Source organism: Pelobates fuscus, chromosome 2 (assembly GCF_036172605.1).
Source record: "Pelobates fuscus isolate aPelFus1 chromosome 2, aPelFus1.pri, whole genome shotgun sequence".
In the NCBI taxonomy this organism is placed as follows: domain Eukaryota; kingdom Metazoa; phylum Chordata; class Amphibia; order Anura; family Pelobatidae; genus Pelobates; species Pelobates fuscus.
This window is the reverse complement of record NC_086318.1, coordinates 158,221,313-158,240,252: the sequence shown is the minus strand read 5'-3', so window position 1 is coordinate 158,240,252 and position 18,940 is coordinate 158,221,313. Positions and strand designations below refer to the sequence as shown.

General features: G+C 38.1%; 1 protein-coding gene across 2 annotated transcripts in view; it reads left to right on the top strand.

The window, feature by feature from the left end:
* The window catches only part of EPHB3 (EPH receptor B3), a 41,155-nt gene extending 36,255 nt beyond the window's left edge, over positions 1-4,900 (top strand). For both annotated transcript variants that reach the window (XM_063442898.1, XM_063442897.1), the window contains exons 10-16: positions 46-168; positions 528-775; positions 1,170-1,385; positions 2,533-2,682; positions 2,945-3,138; positions 3,284-3,439; positions 3,556-4,900. In XM_063442898.1, the coding sequence (XP_063298968.1) occupies positions 46-168; positions 528-775; positions 1,170-1,385; positions 2,533-2,682; positions 2,945-3,138; positions 3,284-3,439; positions 3,556-3,664 (1,196 nt within the window). In that variant the 3' untranslated portion in view covers positions 3,665-4,900. The remainder of the gene's footprint in view (positions 1-45; positions 169-527; positions 776-1,169; positions 1,386-2,532; positions 2,683-2,944; positions 3,139-3,283; positions 3,440-3,555) is intronic.
* The last annotated feature ends 14,040 nt before the right edge of the window (positions 4,901-18,940 follow it).

Below are 18,940 nucleotides of genomic sequence, written 5' to 3'. Positions count from 1 at the left end.
AATATTCCACACAAGACATGTTGCCCTCTTTTTTTTTTTTTGCAGTGGTTCCAGGGATGAAGCTTTATATTGATCCATTTACATATGAAGATCCTAATGAAGCTGTGAGAGATTTTGCAAAAGAAATCGATATATCTTTTGTGAAGATTGAAGAAGTGATTGGAGCAGGTTTGTTTGATCCTTCGAAGTACATGCATCTTTTTAAATGTTTTAAAATTCAGCTTAGTTATTTCTAATTAAAATATCCAAGCAATATTGTGGGCCATACATTACAATACAGATTCACTAATTGATTCAATGCTCTTATTGGCAGTGAGTCACAAATGCATATGCTTGGGGGGAATTTCCATGTTTTTTGGGGATTTTTTTTTTTTTCTCCTTCATCCTGACGAATAGGAATTCCCCTATAAACATTGGACTTGTCATTATGCCTGTAAACCTAAAACTGTAACACTTATATTTTTTAAATCAAATGTGTTATTTTTTTTATTTATTTATTTATTTATTTTTTAAATCTCCCACCCCAGGTGAGTTTGGAGAGGTGTGCCGTGGCCGTTTAAAACAAGCTGGGCGAAGGGAACAACTAGTGGCAATTAAGACTCTGAAAGCAGGCTACACAGAGCAGCAGAGGCGTGACTTCTTGAGCGAGGCAAGCATTATGGGTCAGTTTGATCATCCAAACATCATCCGACTAGAAGGAGTTGTGACCAGGAGCCGGCCTGTGATGATCCTGACGGAATTTATGGAAAATGGAGCCCTTGACTCCTTCCTCAGGGTGAGTTTGTAAATGTATTTTCAATTCACAACTAGACTAGGTTCACACGGGAGCTTGTGTAATTTACAATTGGCAGAATGGCACTCCTAGCACTTATTCTGGAAAAATAAAACGTAACGTTTAATTGGTTCAGCGTTCCAGTTTAACAAAACTTTCATCCGGCTCAGTTGTTCATCATTTGCTGGATAGAGCATCATATATATATCTATATCTCATTTGCTAGACAGATGAGATAGACGTATGCTATATATAATTTGAGATCAGATGGCTTATTGGAATAAAGGTCATTTTGTTAGGAGAGTTGGGTTAAATCAGTAGCCCTTTCCTAGAGCAGTTGTGGAATTGATTTGTTGTTTGCCTTGGAATCTTTTGACTGTAGTCACTGTCTTTTCAGATGAATGATGGCCAGTTCACAGTTATCCAGCTGGTGGGCACACTTCGAGGCATTGCATCAGGAATGAAGTATCTATCAGAGATGAATTATGTTCACCGTGACCTAGCGGCCCGGAACATCTTAGTGAACAGCAATCTTGTCTGCAAAGTGTCTGACTTTGGCCTGTCTAGATTCTTGGAAAACAGCCGCTCTGATCCCACATACACTTGCTCCTTGGTAAGATGGGTTTGTGAACCAGTAAAGACAATTGGCATGCAGGAGCTATGAGAGGAAATGATTGAATGCATAGTCATTTTAGTGTTTTGGGGAAAACCTATTATTGTGACTATACCATCTGTATAAATCAGGCCACGAAAAGTATTCATTATGCAGGGCTGTAATGGTGTGTTCAAGCGGTTCCCTGTGAAAGGGGCAGGAGTGTGTCTGCATAGTGTTGCAATGTAGCTAATTAGTACCTTCTGGGGCTTATAAGAGGCACCCTTGCAATGGCGGTTCATTTAGTAAATCTCCTGTAGGACAGTGGCAGGAGCTGGGGTTTATGTTGAGACTTTCATATTCTCTTATGCTTGGTGATAAATGGATAGCAGTGAGATTTTTGTTATAATTCAAGTTACTGTGTATATGGCAGTTAAATTTGCTTTGTATGAAAAGGGGTGTCCTGTAACCCCATACTTTGAGGAAATAAAAGAACTACAGAAAATGCCTGCTCTCCTAGTGTTTCATCCAACAAAGGTCCACTACATTACAGAAAATAAATAAATAAATATATATATATTATTTAAATCAAATGTGTGAATTTTTTTCATTTATTTATTTATTTATTTTTTAAATCTCCCACCCCAGGTGAGTTTGGATATATATATATCTCTATCTCAGACCAGACTCTGGCACTCAACCCCAAAAGAGAGTACATACAATGTATATTACCAGGGTGCCTCCAGGCCAATAGATAAAAGGTGAGAATCAGGAGCACTCGCTTGGATTTTTCAAAAGTGAATAAAGTGTTTAATCACAACTTCAGCATCAACGTTTCGACCCTTCAGTGCCCCTGATTCTCACTATATATATATATATATATATATATATATATATATATATATATATATATAATATTTTTTTATTTATTTTTTTTATTTAAAGCTTTGCAGTACATATTTTCTATAAGCAATCCATGATAAAAAATATGGTCACAATTTCAAATGGCCTCGAAATCAGTGGTGCAGGTGTAGGAGTGCTTCTATTTGTTTAAATGTATTTATTTTTATTTTGTACATGGATGTTTCATTTACATCTATTTAAAGACTTAAAGGAAAATGTCACAGTAGATGTTTGAACAAGATAATGTTGTCTCTCTCTGTATTAGGGAGGAAAGATTCCAATTCGCTGGACTGCACCAGAAGCCATTGCTTATCGAAAATTCACATCCGCAAGTGATGTGTGGAGTTATGGCATTGTCATGTGGGAGGTGATGTCTTATGGAGAGCGACCTTACTGGGATATGTCAAATCAAGATGTAAGTAAAGCTTCACTTATATATTGTTGGCTATGTATAAAGAGTATGCCTTAAAGGTTGAGCAATCAAAAAGAATATTTGTGTGGTTTCCATGGTGATAGCTCCACATTCAGGAATTTTCTTAAAATATGCTATTTATACATAACCACCAAAGAGAAAAGCAGGAAAATGAGGGAATAGTTTGTGAAACCCCCATGTTTTACAATCGACTAATTTTTGTGGCTTCTCCCCACCCCCACCCCCCATTTTCTCTTTTTTTAAGGTAATTAATGCAGTGGAGCAGGACTACAGGTTACCACCTCCTATGGATTGCCCTGCTGCTCTACACCAACTCATGTTGGATTGCTGGCTTCGTGATAGAAACTTAAGACCCAAATTCTCTCAAATTGTCAGCTCACTGGACAAGCTAATACGTAACGCCGCCAGTCTGAAAGTGACCAGCCCCACACAAGCAGGGTTAGTGGATTGCTTGATTTGAAATGATTTCATTTAGTCAATCTCTCATTGTGAATATATTCCTACATCTTAATTTATTACTCCATTTTACACACAACCCCTTTTTATTTTTAACTTGTTTGACTTTATTTTTTTATGGCTGTAGGATATCTCAGCAGCTTCTTGACCGGACTGTTCCAGATTACACAACTTTTCCCACCGTTGGTGACTGGTTAGAGGCAATCAAGATGGGCCAATACCAGGAGAACTTCCTGAGTGCTGGTTTTACTTCCTTCCATTTGGTGGCCCAGATGACAGCTGAGTAAGTTTCAAAGAAGCAACATGTGGTTATGAGTAATGATGTAGCTGGGAAATTATTGGACAACCTAATGGTGACTTAAGCAAACGTGTAACCGTTCTGAATTCTCCACTTTTCAGAGACATGCTCCGTATCGGGGTGACGCTGGCTGGCCATCAAAAGAAACTTCTCAATAGTGTCCAGGATATGAGGCTGCAAATGAGCCAAACTTTACCTGTCCAGGTGTGAGATCACAACACCCAGGAACATGGAACACGACTCTTCATATTGAAGAAATATTATGAACTTGGATAGGGCTCTATAGGAAGCTGAAGGGTGCACACAAAAATCCTTCGACATGGTGGGAGTTTATAAGTGGAGTTAGTCTTTGCACATATTGACTCTTTATCCTCTGCTTGCTGAGAACTTGCACTTAGTGCTGATCTGCTGCAGTGAACAGGATAGACCTCAGACTCCCACCTGTGCTTTACCCATTGCCTCTTATTGGGTGACATCCTGTATGAAGAGTGTATGTGAGTGAATGTGTGTATGACTGGTGTGATGTCTTTAAACCGTGTAAGGGATAAACTGGTGGTATAGGACGACATGAGTGTGATTACGGCTCATTTGTGGGTAAACCTAGAGCCCCTAAGGGTACATGTAAGACAATAACCTTTTTAAGTGTCTTCCACCACTGCAGGACCAACACTTGTAAAAGATGCAGGATTGCAGAGCTATCCATTTTGTTCTAATAGATATCTGCAGCAGGCACTCTGAGTAAGCCCCAAATCTCTATTCCTCACACTCAATGAAATAAACGGCTGTATGCCAAGTGGTCACTGCAGTGCCTTGTATGGTCTGCTCACCTCTAGAGAAGTGGGCTGCTAAGGACTCCTTTTTTGGGTTTCTGAGATCCTTAATTCCAATAGTTCAGATGTACAAGGCTATTGGTAGTTATATCTCATACACTGTGTCCGAGTCTCTTAATGAATATGAGCCACTGTGTCTGATAATAAATTCCTTCATCGATCTGTGCTAATTCCCCTGAGATAAGGAGATGGTACAGTGAATTCATTTTATTTTATATGCTGCTTTTTATTTCACCTGATTTTACCCTTCCAAATATGCCCCTATCAAGACCCCCCATTTCCCCACACTGCGCTCTGTCTACTCATCCCATGTGATGATATCTGCCTCCCCTCACCTTCTCCTTTGGCAATTTAGTGTCAGTCCCACCTCCCTCACGCTGTCTTCCTTTGCCCTCTCCCTTCCCCTGATCATCCTTGCTCTCCCCATTCTGCTCCCCTATTACATGCTTCCCATTGTATCTTTTATTTTTTTTCCTGCTACCATGATTTTTTATTTTTTTTTAATTGTTAAAATTTTTATTTTGTTTTTATTTTTGCGCATATTCGCACACTTTAAACAATATGGGGATGTGTTTGAGTGCAAATTCTCATCATAACTTTACATTTTATAATTTTTATAAAGAAGTACTTTTTTCAATTAAATTATTTAAGAAACGATATGTGGTGTTGTATCTCCTTTTTTTCCTTGCATATTTTGATCATAAATGAAAGTTTCATTCTAACCACTTTGTGTATTTCCATTCCACTGCATCTTGGTAGAACATTCTTCAACAAGGTCTACTAAATTGCTGGTTAATTACTAGTGACCCTATTTATTATTGTGTACTGTACTTGACTGGCCTTCTTTTTTTGCTACTTTATTTTTTTTTTTTTTTTGGTGCATTATTTGTTTGAATTCTAATCATTTAAAAAAATAAATAATAATAATAATTTTTGTACTGGGTGCTCTTAAGCCTAGTTTTATTGAAAAAGTTAACTGGTTTGTGAAAATGGTTACATGGTATGCAAAAACCATAGAAATTGCATGATTTTTTTTTTTTTGCTTAAAGGCACACTATAGTCACCAGAACTACTACAGCTTAATGTAGTTCTGGTGAGTATAATCATTATATGCAGGCATTTTCATGCAAACACTGTTTAAATTGCTTTAATTGCCCCTAGGGACACCTCCAAGTGGCCACCTCAGATGGCCACTGGAGGGGCTTCCTGGCACAGTGCTGCACAGTAGGCAGCAGTGCCGTTCAGCGTCTCCACGCTCTGCATGGGGACGCTGAATTTTCCTCATAGAGATGCATTGATTCAATGCGTCTCTATGAGGAGGTGCGGATTGGCCAAAATGGCATTTGACCCCGCCCCTTGCCGATTTTAGACAACCCAATACTTTCCCATGGGAAATCATTGGGATTGCAAAAAATTGGCAATTCTGATGTCGCCAAGGGGGCGGGGCCAGTGCTGACGGACCTGCGCGGCCCTGGAAGTTAGGTGAGGTTTTTTAAATTAACTTTTAAAGGGGTGGGGGGTGCAAGCCACCTAAATGGAGGGTTTAGCACAATAGGGTCAGGAATACATGTTTGTGTTCCTGACCCTAAAGTGTTCCTTTAAAAATAAAAAATTTACATATTTTGATGCTTTGAAAAGCAGACTTGAGGTGGCCCTATGCTTACATTTTTACCAAAGCAGTGTGTAGTCACTATATCATAAAGGCTTTCTTTGCCCACCAGTTTTTTTTTGTTTTTTTTTCTTTTTCCCCTTTTTTTTTTAATGCAAGTCCTTAGATTTTCAATAAACCTCAGACACAATCTCACGCTATGTATTCTCCCATGATTTAATCCTGTTTTGGACCTACTCTCTTCTATTTAAGTGCGTGCTTTCTAAATTAATACCTTTGCACCTAGATTTAACCCCTTAACCCCTTAAAGACCAAACTTCTGGAATAAAAGGGAATCATGACATGTCACACATGTCATGTGTCCTTAAGGGGTTAAAGACACCTGACATGTCTGCCATGTCATGATTCCCTTTTATTCCAGAAGTTTGGTCCTTGAGGGGTTAATTATATTTATCAAATATTCAAGCATGTAGATTTTTCATCAGCGCCCTACACACCAGTAATTCAGAGTTTATACACTGCCATGTTGCAAGGCTGTGTAACTGGTGCTGTCCTCTTTGGTCTTAATTCAAGCACTATAACACTTTTTTTTTTTTCTCGCAATTTAACTTGTGTTAACGTAAGCAAATTACAGATCTGTATACTCCTATCTGCCACTTTTAAAAGCAACCGCAAAGCAGACAATAAACAAGTACCTACATGTTTATGCAAATAGACACATGTTGGTATAAAAACATAATCCTAACTAGTTATTTCTTGCAGTTAAAGATGAAGAATTATAACTATTTCATGTTTTTTGCATACCTGTCACCAGCAATGTTTAACGGTTTGTCACTCATGGATAGGTCACAAAGGCAATATACTAGGAAACTTTAAGCTCACAGGTGTCTATCAAAAGGAAAAAATAAATTTTATATATTTTTTTATTTTATTTTTCTATATCCATTTCTTTATCTCTATATCAATCTGTTTAAGGCGTTTGTAGTGAAGTACATATGCAGTTAACCTAACCCTTTTGAAAGCATTTTTCTCCTTGGAAGCGTTTGTTTGTTGCATGCATCCATTCTTATTATATGTACATTTTACACAGGACTTCATTTCTTTGAAACACTGTACGTAGAATAGAATACCACATTCAGTATAAAATAATAAATGTAACAGATACAATGGCTGTTTAAAACTTTGCAAGTGACTAGTGAAAGGAAATCATAAAGATTTTTACTTGTCATGATTTTGGGGATAAATCCTATTTAGGATTCAAAAACGATTGTATGGTAGATCAAATTATAACATGCCTCCAGTGCTTTGGCTGTACAGAAGCAGAATGTGTTTAGTAGACTTGGACATTAATTTTGTTACAAACATCAGTTCGGATTAATTACCAAACTCTGAGCTGAAACGTGGCTGAATCCCACACCAATCAAATTGTTCAATGGATGGACATACTTTATTTTTTATTTTTTTTGTGAATATAAAATTCCAAAATAGGCACCAAAAATTGATTGGAGGGGAGGAGGGGGGGGGGGCTACAATTGCTTGGGGAATGTTTTTTTTTTTTTAATTCACTTATCTGAGAAGTGACCAATTTTTATTGTATTTATTTTACGAAATTTGGACAAGAGAACTGCCAAGTGGCCAAAATTCAGCAGTCCTGTTTATTTTTTTTTTGAAATTTTTTTTTTTTTTTTTTTGGACTTTGGGATACTGCAAAAACAAATTATTCCACCAAGCACAAGTATTGTGGCACTTAGTCTCCTGAAGTACATAAAAGCATAACTTGGCCAGGTTTGTTGGAGTTTCCAGGGTTGACCTGAGCATATTCCACCAAATTTTGACATGTTTTTTTCCCCTTCGTATAGTGGCAGTACTTACAAGTGGGATGTTCCTTATGGTTCTGGAACAAGAAGCTCCCCCTTCTTAGGTTATTTAATTGCTGTGCTCCGCCTGCTGCCTCCATATAATCTGCAAGCCAGAGTCTCATACCAGTTCTTCTTGTCCCGGCAACGGGACGGACAGGTTCCCCACAGTGCAGGTGGAGAATTGGTGCGGTCAGCACAGGTTGCTGACCGGGAGGTGAGTGCCCGATAGCTCCCTGGGCGGGAACTGAGCGGCACTAGTACTTCTGGTTTCGCGTTACGGAACACGACCGGGTACTTGCCATTTGTGGCATTTTCTGTGAAGTTCCCGGGCGGTCCTCCTTCATTGCTCGTTACGCATGCGCACAGCGGTGGAACGCACGCCCGGGAGGGGTTGCGTTCCACCTAACACAGAATCGCGCTACTGAGCATGCGCGAAACGGTGTTTGGCGCCAAATTCAAAATTTGGACTTATGAAGCTGTGCAGAACCTTCCTGACCCCAAGGGTGGGTGTACAGTCCTGGTTATCCGTGTCACCAGCCCTCCTACACGGATCTTAGGTGATTTGAGGTGAGATTTAACTCTTTAAACTCTCCCTTTTCACCTTTCATTATGCATGCTCCTAGAACTATTTTATTCTGGTCTTTTTTTCCACAGATATGTCCAGTCCTATATCTCCAGATAAGACAGATAAAGACAAGATGTCAGCATCTGTTTCCCGAAAAAAGCCACAAGCAAATCTAAGCACTTATGTTGTCTGGAATGTGCGGTACCTCTACCTGACGGATGTCGCAAAAAGACATGCAATCAGTGCTCAACGGAATTGCTAGAAAAAGCCAAGCAGACTGATATGGCATCCTTCCTGGGCTGGTTTCAGGAAAATTTGTCCCAGACATTTGAATCTTTTAAAGATGCTGTGAAAAGAGAACCAGCTATTCAAGGGAAACTACCTACAAAACGTAGGAGGAATAGATCTCCTTCTGTGTCTGACGTCTCTTCAGGAGAATGCTTTGTCTTCACCTTCGGATATTTCCAGCCTGGCTTCAAGTGTGGAGGAGGGCTTTCCACCAGAAGAGCTGAAGAAATGTATTAAAGAAGTGACGACGGCTGTACAAGAAACTGAACCTACCAAGGGTAAGGTTAAAGGTTTCCCAATGTCTCCTAAAATCTTGGATCTCCTTCATAGAGAATGGAAGAATCCTGAAAGACGTGCGTTTATTTCAAAGCATTTTAAACTGCTGTTCAAGCTACAGTGTGAAGAAAAATGGGAAGATCTTCCTAAAGTGGATGTTCAGATTGCCCAGCTGTCAAAGAAAACTACTATACCCATTGGCGAAGTCTCAGGACTTAAAGACCCAATGGACAAACGAGACGAAACTTCATGTAGAAGAATATTCCAGGCCGCAGGATATCAGTGCAGAGCTGAAATTGCAGGTTCAGCGGTTCTCAGAGCTCAGAGAGTTTGTCTACAAGCCCTGGAAGATTCCCTTATGGGAAAATCCGATACAGATCCTTCCCATCTCATGTTCCTACTGAAACTATCCAATGATTTCCTTTCGGATGCCTCTGATGAGTTTCTTCGTTTATCAGCAAGAATTATGGGGTTGTCCTCAGTAGCCAGAAGAGCGCTTTGGCTACGAACATGGACAGCTGATTCAGCATCTAAGGCAGCCTTATGTGAATTACCCTTTGAGAGGAACAAACTTTTTGGTACTCCATTGGAAGACATTATTAGACAGATGTCGGAAACAAAGACAGCCCTACCTCTGGAATCAAGAACCCAGGGATTTAAAAGATTTCAGTACAAGGGTCAGCGGTCCTTTCGTTACCAAGGGCAGTTTCGCAGGTTTCAAAAACATGGTGGAAACAGCCAGTGGTCTAGACAGGAATCCGACAGGCAAGACAAAAAGAGGAAGTTTTGACTCCAAAAAAGTGGGAGGACGCCTTCGGTTCTTCGCCAACGAATGAAAAAAGAGTACTTCAAATGGGTGGATTACAAGAACCGTTTCAGAAGGTTACAGAATAAAGTTTTTGTCAAGACCACGTCCAGCCTTGCTACTGTCAAGCTATCCTTCAAGGGTAAAAACAGAGGCACTCCTAACAGAAGCTCTTCTTCTTTTAAGAAAAGATGTGGTAGAGAAGGTACCCAAACATTGGGAATTTCAGGGAGTTTACTCACGCCTTTTTCCTTTTTCAAAAACCAGATGGATCCTTTCGGCCGATCCTAGACCTGAAACAAGTAATCACCTGCATACCGTACCAGAAGTTCCATATGGAAAGTATTCTGTCTGTAACGCACATTTTACAAAAGGGAGATTACATGGCAAAGTTAGATTTAAAAGATGCTTATCTCCATGTACCGGTTTCAGAATCTTCCCGTAAGTTTCTCAGATTTGCGGTTCTAACAAGAAAGCAAAGGATTCTCCATTTGCAATTCAAGGCTCTTCCCTTTGGCCTGTTCTCAGCTCAGCGAATTTTTACAAAGATCCTGGCACCCATTGCAGCAGTTTTACGTCTGAAAGGTATCTTGATTGTTCCATACCTGGACGATTGGTTCCTGAAAGCCCAATCAAGACAACTGCTAAAACTTCATCTCAAGATTGCGATGAAGGTTTTGAAAGATCACGGTTGGATCCTGAAAAATCCAAGTTGACTCCGTCACTGAGTCTAGAATTCTTGGGTCTTCGGGTAGAATCACAGTCCCTCTCTCTTTTTCTACCAATAGAGAAACAAATGAGGATTTTAAAAGCCATATCAAAGCTACAAAAAAACCTAAGCTCAATCAGGGATGCTATGAGGTTACTAGGCCTCCTCACTTCTGCAATCCCGGCAGTAGCCTGGGCAAAGGCGGAATCAAAACCATTACAATAGGACATTCTTTCCCAATGGACACGAAAACAGGAAGATCTAGACTCTGCCTTCCACCTATCTGAAGGGGTGAAAAGACAACTGAACTGGTGGAAAGACAGAAGCAACATCTCAAAGGGCCTATCGTTTGCACAGAAACAGTGGATTACGATAACCACAGATGCCTTCCAGATGGGTTGGGGCGCCCATCTAGGTTCTCAGTTCCATCAAGGTCTTTGGAACAGAGAAGGGGCATGCGCTTCCTCAAATTTCAGGGTATTAAAAGTGGTTTGGAACGCACTGGTTTCCTTCAGTTCAGTCATCACCAATCAGACAGTGAGGATTCAGTCGGACAACGCCACTACAGTGGCTTATTTGAATCACCAAGGAGGCACAAAGGTGAAAGCTCTGCAAGATCTCTGCTACCGCATAATGTATTGGGCCCAAGCGAATCTTCTCGCAATATCAGCTACCCATATCAGAGGGTCTCTAAACATTATTGCAGACGACCTCAGCAGAAGCCATTGGTCTCAGGCAGACTGGGCGCTATCAAACCAAGTTTTCTTGGAGCTGGTTTCACGCTTCGGCAGGCCAGAGACTTGTTCGCCACAAGGAGAAACAGAAAAGTACAAAGATTTGCTTCTCTCCATACAGGAGATTACCCAGATGTCCTAGACGGTGTTTCGATCCCTTGGAACTTCGACATGGCTTATGTTTTCCCTCCTATCGCTCTGATACCACGGATTGTTCAGAAAATAAGATGGGAGAAGTCAAGAATTTTGGCAGTCCTGCCCTTCTGGCCGAACAGAAGTTGGTTTTCAGAAGTAGAAAACATGACCATCTCACGTTGAAAATCACAATGAGAAGCGCCTCTAGCGGCTGTCAATGAGACAGTCACTAGAGGCTGGATTAACCCATATGTAAACATAGCAGTAAATCTGTAAAACTGCTATGTTTACAGCAGGCAGCGTTAACCCTAGATAGACCTGGCATCCAGACCACTTCATTAAGCTGAAGTGGTCTGGGTGCCTATAGTGGTCCTTTTAACTCCATAATCTGCTATCCATGCAAAACAAATGTATCTGAAATAATATGTTTCGAAGTAGCTTTTTTTAGGTTTCCTTTGATTTGGAAATTCTGATGACCTTTAATTCAGAATGGAACAAATTGCACATATTTAGTCTGTACATATTTTGGATATTCCTTGAATCTTATGGATGATTTTTAGAATGTTTTCTATTTTACCTCTCCCGTCAAACACTGTCCTCGAGGGCCATAATCTTTCAGGTTATAGAGTTGCTCAAACATGTAATCAAATAATTGATTTTGTCTCACTGAGCATTGTGCAAAGGATGATAACCCGTTATGCCTGTGGCCCCCTAGGACTGGTGTTCAACATCCCTATTTTACACACACAGAATCTGGTCGAGGCAATTTTTACATATTATCCTAAGTTTAAACCTTCTTTAGTACATAATCTAAAATATGTTCTTGGACTGTGATATTTGCTTATTCATACTGTACGTTTAATGAGGATATGAGCGTTTAAGTACAGATTTGATTTGAGATATTTTATATGATGGTACATTGCATTAGTTATACTTACAAAGTGGAAATTTGAGATCAGTGATACTTTAATTTTAGAAAAAAGAATGTTACCAGTGGTACCCTGTTAAAAGAACACTTCAAGCATCCTGCTGTAGTGGTTTGGTGTCCTGGTGCCTTCTTAGAGCAAGTGGTCAAACCGTTTGTGAATGGTTTAACAACTTACCTCTGGTGCGCCGGTAACCTCCTCCCATGGAGACTAAAGCCAAACTAAGCCCTAACTTGCAGGGTTAGCTCATTGGCTAAGATTGTAGTGGTTATGGTACTTGGAATGTTCCTTTGAAGAGGTTGAATAAACCTCATCACAAGTGCTTCTTAAAAGTGCCTTAAGATCATGTTGCATGTTATGTCTGGGTTTATGGGAATAGTCAATCGTCATGGCTCATAGTTTCTCGCAATCCTGTCTTTAACATAAACAATTACTTCTCTATATGCAGATGTGTTTGAGACAGAACAACACAGAGCTCAGGTTTAACCCCTTAAGGACACATGACATGTGTGACATGTCATGATTCCCTTTTATTCCAGAAGTTTGGTCCTTAATGGGGTTAATTTAAAATGATTTAGAAAGCGTGTGCCTGGATAAAGGTAATAATAGAAAATGCTTTACCTTTGTTGATTTAGCATTGACCAGTGATTGGATGCTTTGCAAATATTTTGGTAAATCATGGAATGTTATTTTTTATTTTTCATAATATATTTTATATTGTGGATTGGTACAAATTGTGTGTCTTGACTCCTGGACATGATATGGAGGCAGAGCAATGAAAATCCAGATGGAATAGTTCAAAGCTATGATTTGTGGTATTGAAGCAATGTATTATTTAGACTAATATTTCTCCGGCTCCTCGAAGCCTTCCAGTGGGCTGGTGTTCTGACCTGTTCTCTCCTATTACTATTTCTTACTATTCTGATGGGAAGTATTTACATTTTCAGACTTTTTGCTCACAAATGTTTTTTTTATTTTTTTTTATAAATACCTATGAACTTTAACCCCTTAAGGACCAAACTTCTGGAATAAAATGGAATCATGACGTGTCACACATGTCATGTGTCCTTAAGGGGTTAAAGAACATCACATTTGTTATAAGCAAAATATACAGGATCTTCAAAAGACTGTGTGAAGTGTCTTGGTTTTTGTTTTTGTAGGTAAAGTGCAGATTTCAAAAGAAATTGGCACTTTTATAAATCAACATTTTACCCCCTTCCTCCAATCTGTCCACCAGACAACTGGTCCTGTTACTTACTGGTTTGTTCAGCTCAGTGAGATAAACACTGAAAAAACACAAAAAGAGGCAGCAATTTCTCAGAGCACTTGCCTTGCAAGATCTCATTGAGCTGCATTAGGAAGTCTGTGACTGGACAGCCACACAAAGTCTGGGCTGAGTTAGATGGGGAGGGCTTGCAAAGGCTGCAGACAAGATGTACCCCAATGGGAAAAGGCATACTTAAATACGTTTTAGTTGTGATTATTTATATATATATATATATATATATATATATATATATATATATATATATATATATATAGGTTTGTTTTGGGGCAGCAGTGTCCTTTTTAAATGTATACTAAAGTAAACAAAAATGAGCCCAATAAAGTTACCAAGACAATAGTATTAGGATCAGCATGAGTTGGTACAGTAAAATAGAGAATTGATAAACCAATTTAAGTGCTCACTATTGAGGTAGAAGCAAAAATTATTTATTTCATGTGATTCAGTATGTTATTTCACCTCCATGCTTAGTGAAAGAAAATTAGAAGGGATACCATAAAGTTTAGCTGCAATCTGAAGTGGTAATGCTTTTTATTCAGACTGCACATTCTATATGTAAACCTTACTACCATAGATCCAGATATTTTTGCATGTAGTATTCATGGGGGTTGCTCTTTGTGGAGGTTTTCCCCACTTTTACATTAGATAGTTCTCTATCCCCCATGCCTATAGATGGTGTGTCTAGAATCATGCAGGGTTTCTCTGTAAACCAAGAATTTCAAGGAGTTTTGGTTTTGGTCAAACTATCTGAGCTAGAAATATATTTATTAATTTGGAGACTTTTTCTAACTCGTCAAGTTTGGTCTAAAATGGTGAATTCCTCAGTCCACTCATGGTTAAGCGAATAAGGCTGGGCGTTGGTAATGATGCGTTGTAACAGGAAACCTCCTCAAAAGGGTAACGATGAAAGCCAACATAGTCATGATTTTCTGTGTTTTGATATCAGAATGTAAAACAAGGCATCAAAGAGCCAGAAGTCTTTGAGAGTACAGCTTAAACCCTGCACCACCTTTAAGAACTGGGTGTCTGTCTACTGCGGATTGCATAGAATTTTAGATCCAGATAAACCAAAAGGTGGTGATGTAATGTCATCAACAGAGCTGAGCTTTACTCAGATTGGATTTAGGACAAGCAATATAGATGAGCCACACTGTGTAATGTACACAAACTAGAACAAAGAAATCAGAACAGCTGCTTGGTTTTAAGGAGACATTTCACCCAACACTTTTTTCCTAAGCATTAGCTAAATCTATACATGAATAATTCATACTTTTTTTTTTTTTTTTAAATCAGATAAGTATGCATGCCACTCCACACATGTACAATTGCTTGCAGACCATTAATGCAACTCAAGAGGCCTCAAAGTGCCATAAAACAAAATCCAGATCTATCCTTGATCTGTGTGACACTGCAGTACATACAAGTAACATACCACAGACCAACGGACTCTTGATTGTGTCCCTTTAAACATGTTGACTGAGCAACAAATGATGTAAGTAGGAGGGAGAAGTGAAAATCTGGATATACAAGGTGGGCTAAGAAAATGATGCTGAAGAAAACACTTTTATTGTGTATTTGCCAAAGGAGTTGTTTGCTTACTATGTGAAAAAATAATTCTGAATAATACATAGAATTATTACAAGCGACGCTGGTAACTAAATGGGTTATCCCATTGACTTCAATGGCACAATTTCTCTTTAATGACCAGGGATGTGTGTATCTCTTATCTAGTAGTGTTCAATCTGCTCTTGTGGCTGTATGTAAAGAAAACTGCTAGTGACTGCTAACAGGGTAGTGATAGTTTGGAGTTGATATTTCGCTGGGTGATCAGATTGTCTGGGTTATTATGGACTTTCTTGGAAAGAAACAAGACATGTGATATTGTTTTTTCTCTACCATTGTTTGATGTGCAGAGCTATGTGTTTTGTTTCAAATTATCCATCATGGACACATCATACCAGTTTAAAGGGCAATATTGTGAAAAATAATCATTTGTGCTGTGCTACCGCTCAGAAAGCGTGTTTGTTGTAAACACCTTATTCTTGATATGCATGGAAATTTTAAATAATTTACTCTAAATGTATCAATATAAATAAAATAAAATGCCCCTGGACATTAAGACTCAGGGGTGTTCACTTAATTGTAAATAATTGGGAATTCAAAGTGAATGTAACATTTTAGTCCAAAAACTGAACTCTGTAAGTCAGCTATGTTTGCAATTCAGCTATTTTGGTCTAAACATTGAAATTTACAATGAAGTCCTGACAATATACACTTAAGTAAATACTGTTATTTTTAAAGTTTTTTAGAAGATGCTTAAAATGATGACTTTGTGAGTGTACTTTATTATAAATACACTGATTACTTAATGTGTTTTATTTCTTTTTATTTTATTATATCTACACCTGCCTAATATGATAAAGATCCCCCTGGTGCTGCCAAAACAGCTCTGATGCTTTGAGGCATGGACTCCACAAGACCTATGAACGTGACCTCTGACATTAGCAGCAGATCCTTTAGGTCCTTCAAGTTGTGAGGTGGGGGCCTCCATGGATTGGATTTGTTGTTCCAGCACATCCCACAGATGCTCAAATGGATTGAGAGCTGGGGAATTTAGAGGCCAAGGTAACACTTTGACAGGCATCACCTACCTAGAGTAACATCCACACGGATGTCAAGAGCCAAGGTTTCCCAGCAGAACATTGCCCAGATAATAACAATTTGTCAACAGCTTTGACAAGTCAAAGTAAATGTTTTATTCATTGACCATTCTGTAACGTGCATGTAAATCAAATAGTTGTAGCAGAAAACAAATCTTTGAATATAAATATGAACTGAAGAATATTAAACTTTGAACAGAAAATCTATAACTACAGGTGAAAGATTAATTCTGAACTCTCACCAGCAATATAATTTATAGAGCAAATACAACTTTTTAAGTTCAATTGGCTGGCTTTATGCGTGCTGCAAATGCTTAAACACATGGGTATTGAAGAACTACACTATCACTGCTTACGCAAAATACGAATCACTTGGTTTAATATGGATTATCATTGGTCAGAACAAACCATGTGTATGTGCAAGCCAAAACCCATGATTTTACATATTCTTAATACAAATGCAGGAATGTTCCTTTTTACAATTTCAATAAAAACAATCAATCACCAATAACGGATTTTCATAATAAAATTGCATAACATTGCAACTATCAATTAAAATGAAGTAAAGTTGTAAACATATGGTGTGCATCAGTTGCCTATAGACAATACCGCAGGTATCCTATCTGAAGGATTATTGTTTTGGATATTCCAAATATGTGAATGGTAAAAGTGTCTTTTTATTGAACAGAGTTGAGTTTTGTTTTTTTAATTAATGCTGCTCTTAACTTTCCTAATTTTTTTTTTGGTACATTATCTTCTGGTTGTGAGACACCAGGGAAAGATGAAGTCTGTACACATTGGCTGAATATATAATTAAACAAAACTAACTCTTTCAGCGTTGGAAACGGCATATTTTTTATATCACGCCATGTATATCCAAATCTTCGAAGAAGAATTTTTCAATAGATATGATGCATAAATTGGAAAGTCTTGCCTGGGACATTGTTGAACAGAGGTCGTTTTTAATCAACTTTAATTTTGAAAATTAACGTTTCCCAGCAGCAACACAGGAAGTGTCATCAATATTATCAGTGAAATGCAAACGTTTAAAACTGTGTAGGACATGTTATTCTCCACTATATACTGCAAGTTGTAGATGACTGTCATCTCCTGAGTTGGAAAAGGTCTAATGGTGATTAGTTCATCAAACAGATCCATTCCATTAATATCAGAGTGGGATAATTGGCTGTTGGTTAACTTGTTTTGCAGATTCATGCAACACTTCAATATCTAATTTCTGTCCGTTGAAAGTTTTGGGATATGATATAAAAAAGCAAATGTATCACAATGGCTCTGAAGTAACGTGAATCTTAGTCAGATGTGTATTCCACCAAGTGCTTGTGTAACTTTTCCAATTCCTGTACTAGGTACGTCTGTGGCAAATAGGAGCTCTGGATTTAACTGGACCGGGCAGTCCCCCAGGCTGCTAAAAAAGATTAATAAAATAAATATATTATACATATATTGTATATGTATAATATATTATAAAATAATTACAGCATTTTATGATATATTATACATATATAATGCATATATGATTTTAAGTGTACTTTGATATATATACACATATATCTCAAAATACACTTATAATGAAATCTTATATATGCATTATATATGTATAATATATTATAAAATGCTTTTAATATTATACGTATATAGGAAATAAAAGTGTGTGTGTGTGTATATATTTCAGATATTCTAAATATGTGTATGGTAAAAGTGTCTTGTTATTGAACAGAGTTGAGTTTTGTTTTAATTAGTGCTCCTCTTAACTTTCCTAATTTTTTTGGTACATTATCTTCTGGTTGAGCATCCATTGTAAAAAAAATAAAAAAAAATTATATAGCATTTGTGACTAAGTGGCTACTAGAAAAGACTGGAAATACCCTGGGTTGCCTACATTTCAAAATGGTATGCCATGATTGGGTTATATCACATTCCTGGGCTACCATATGGTCTCAAAAGGCAACACAGACCCAGCAAACCAATCTGGCAAACTGAATTGGGCAAGCCCTATATTTTTCCCTGTAACTTTCCAAAACACCATAAAACCTGTACATTGGGGGTACTGTTATACTCGGGAGACTTCGCTGAACACAAATATGAGTGTTTAAAACAGTAAAGCTTATCACGACAATGAAATCACCAGTAAAAGTGCAGTTTTTGGTTTTAAAATTTTTTTGCAAAAAAACAAATGAACACTAAGTGTCTACTACAAAAGACTGGACATACCCCATTTTGAATAATGTGGGTTTTCTACTTTTTCAAATAGTGTGTTATGGTGGGGTTAATTTTCATTTCTGGGCTGCCATACTGTCTCAAAGGCAACATAGCCAGTCTGGCAAATAGCAATTTACAAAACCAGAAATTGTCAAATCTTATGTTTGGCCCTGTAACTTTCCAAATCACCATAAAACCTGTACTTGAGGGGTACTGTTGTACTCGTGAGACATTACTCTACACAAATATGAGTGTTTTAGAGCAGTAAAATGTATTATACCATATTATATATTATATCATCGGTGAAATGGCAGTTTGTGTGAAAAATGCAAAAAAAAAAACACCAATATAAATGCTAACTTTAGCCAGGGTTTGTGACTGTGGCTACTAAAAAAGACTGGACATACCCAATTTTGAATAACGTGGGTTATCTACTTTTACAAATGGTATACTTTGCTATATTACTTTGTTGGGTGGATGAGACAAAGAACATATAAAGTTCTTGATTGATGCCCCAAAAATCTATCAGGTAGGAAATCTTTGCAGCGTATTCCTTTAAAGTTGGCACCATTATCATACCCTTGG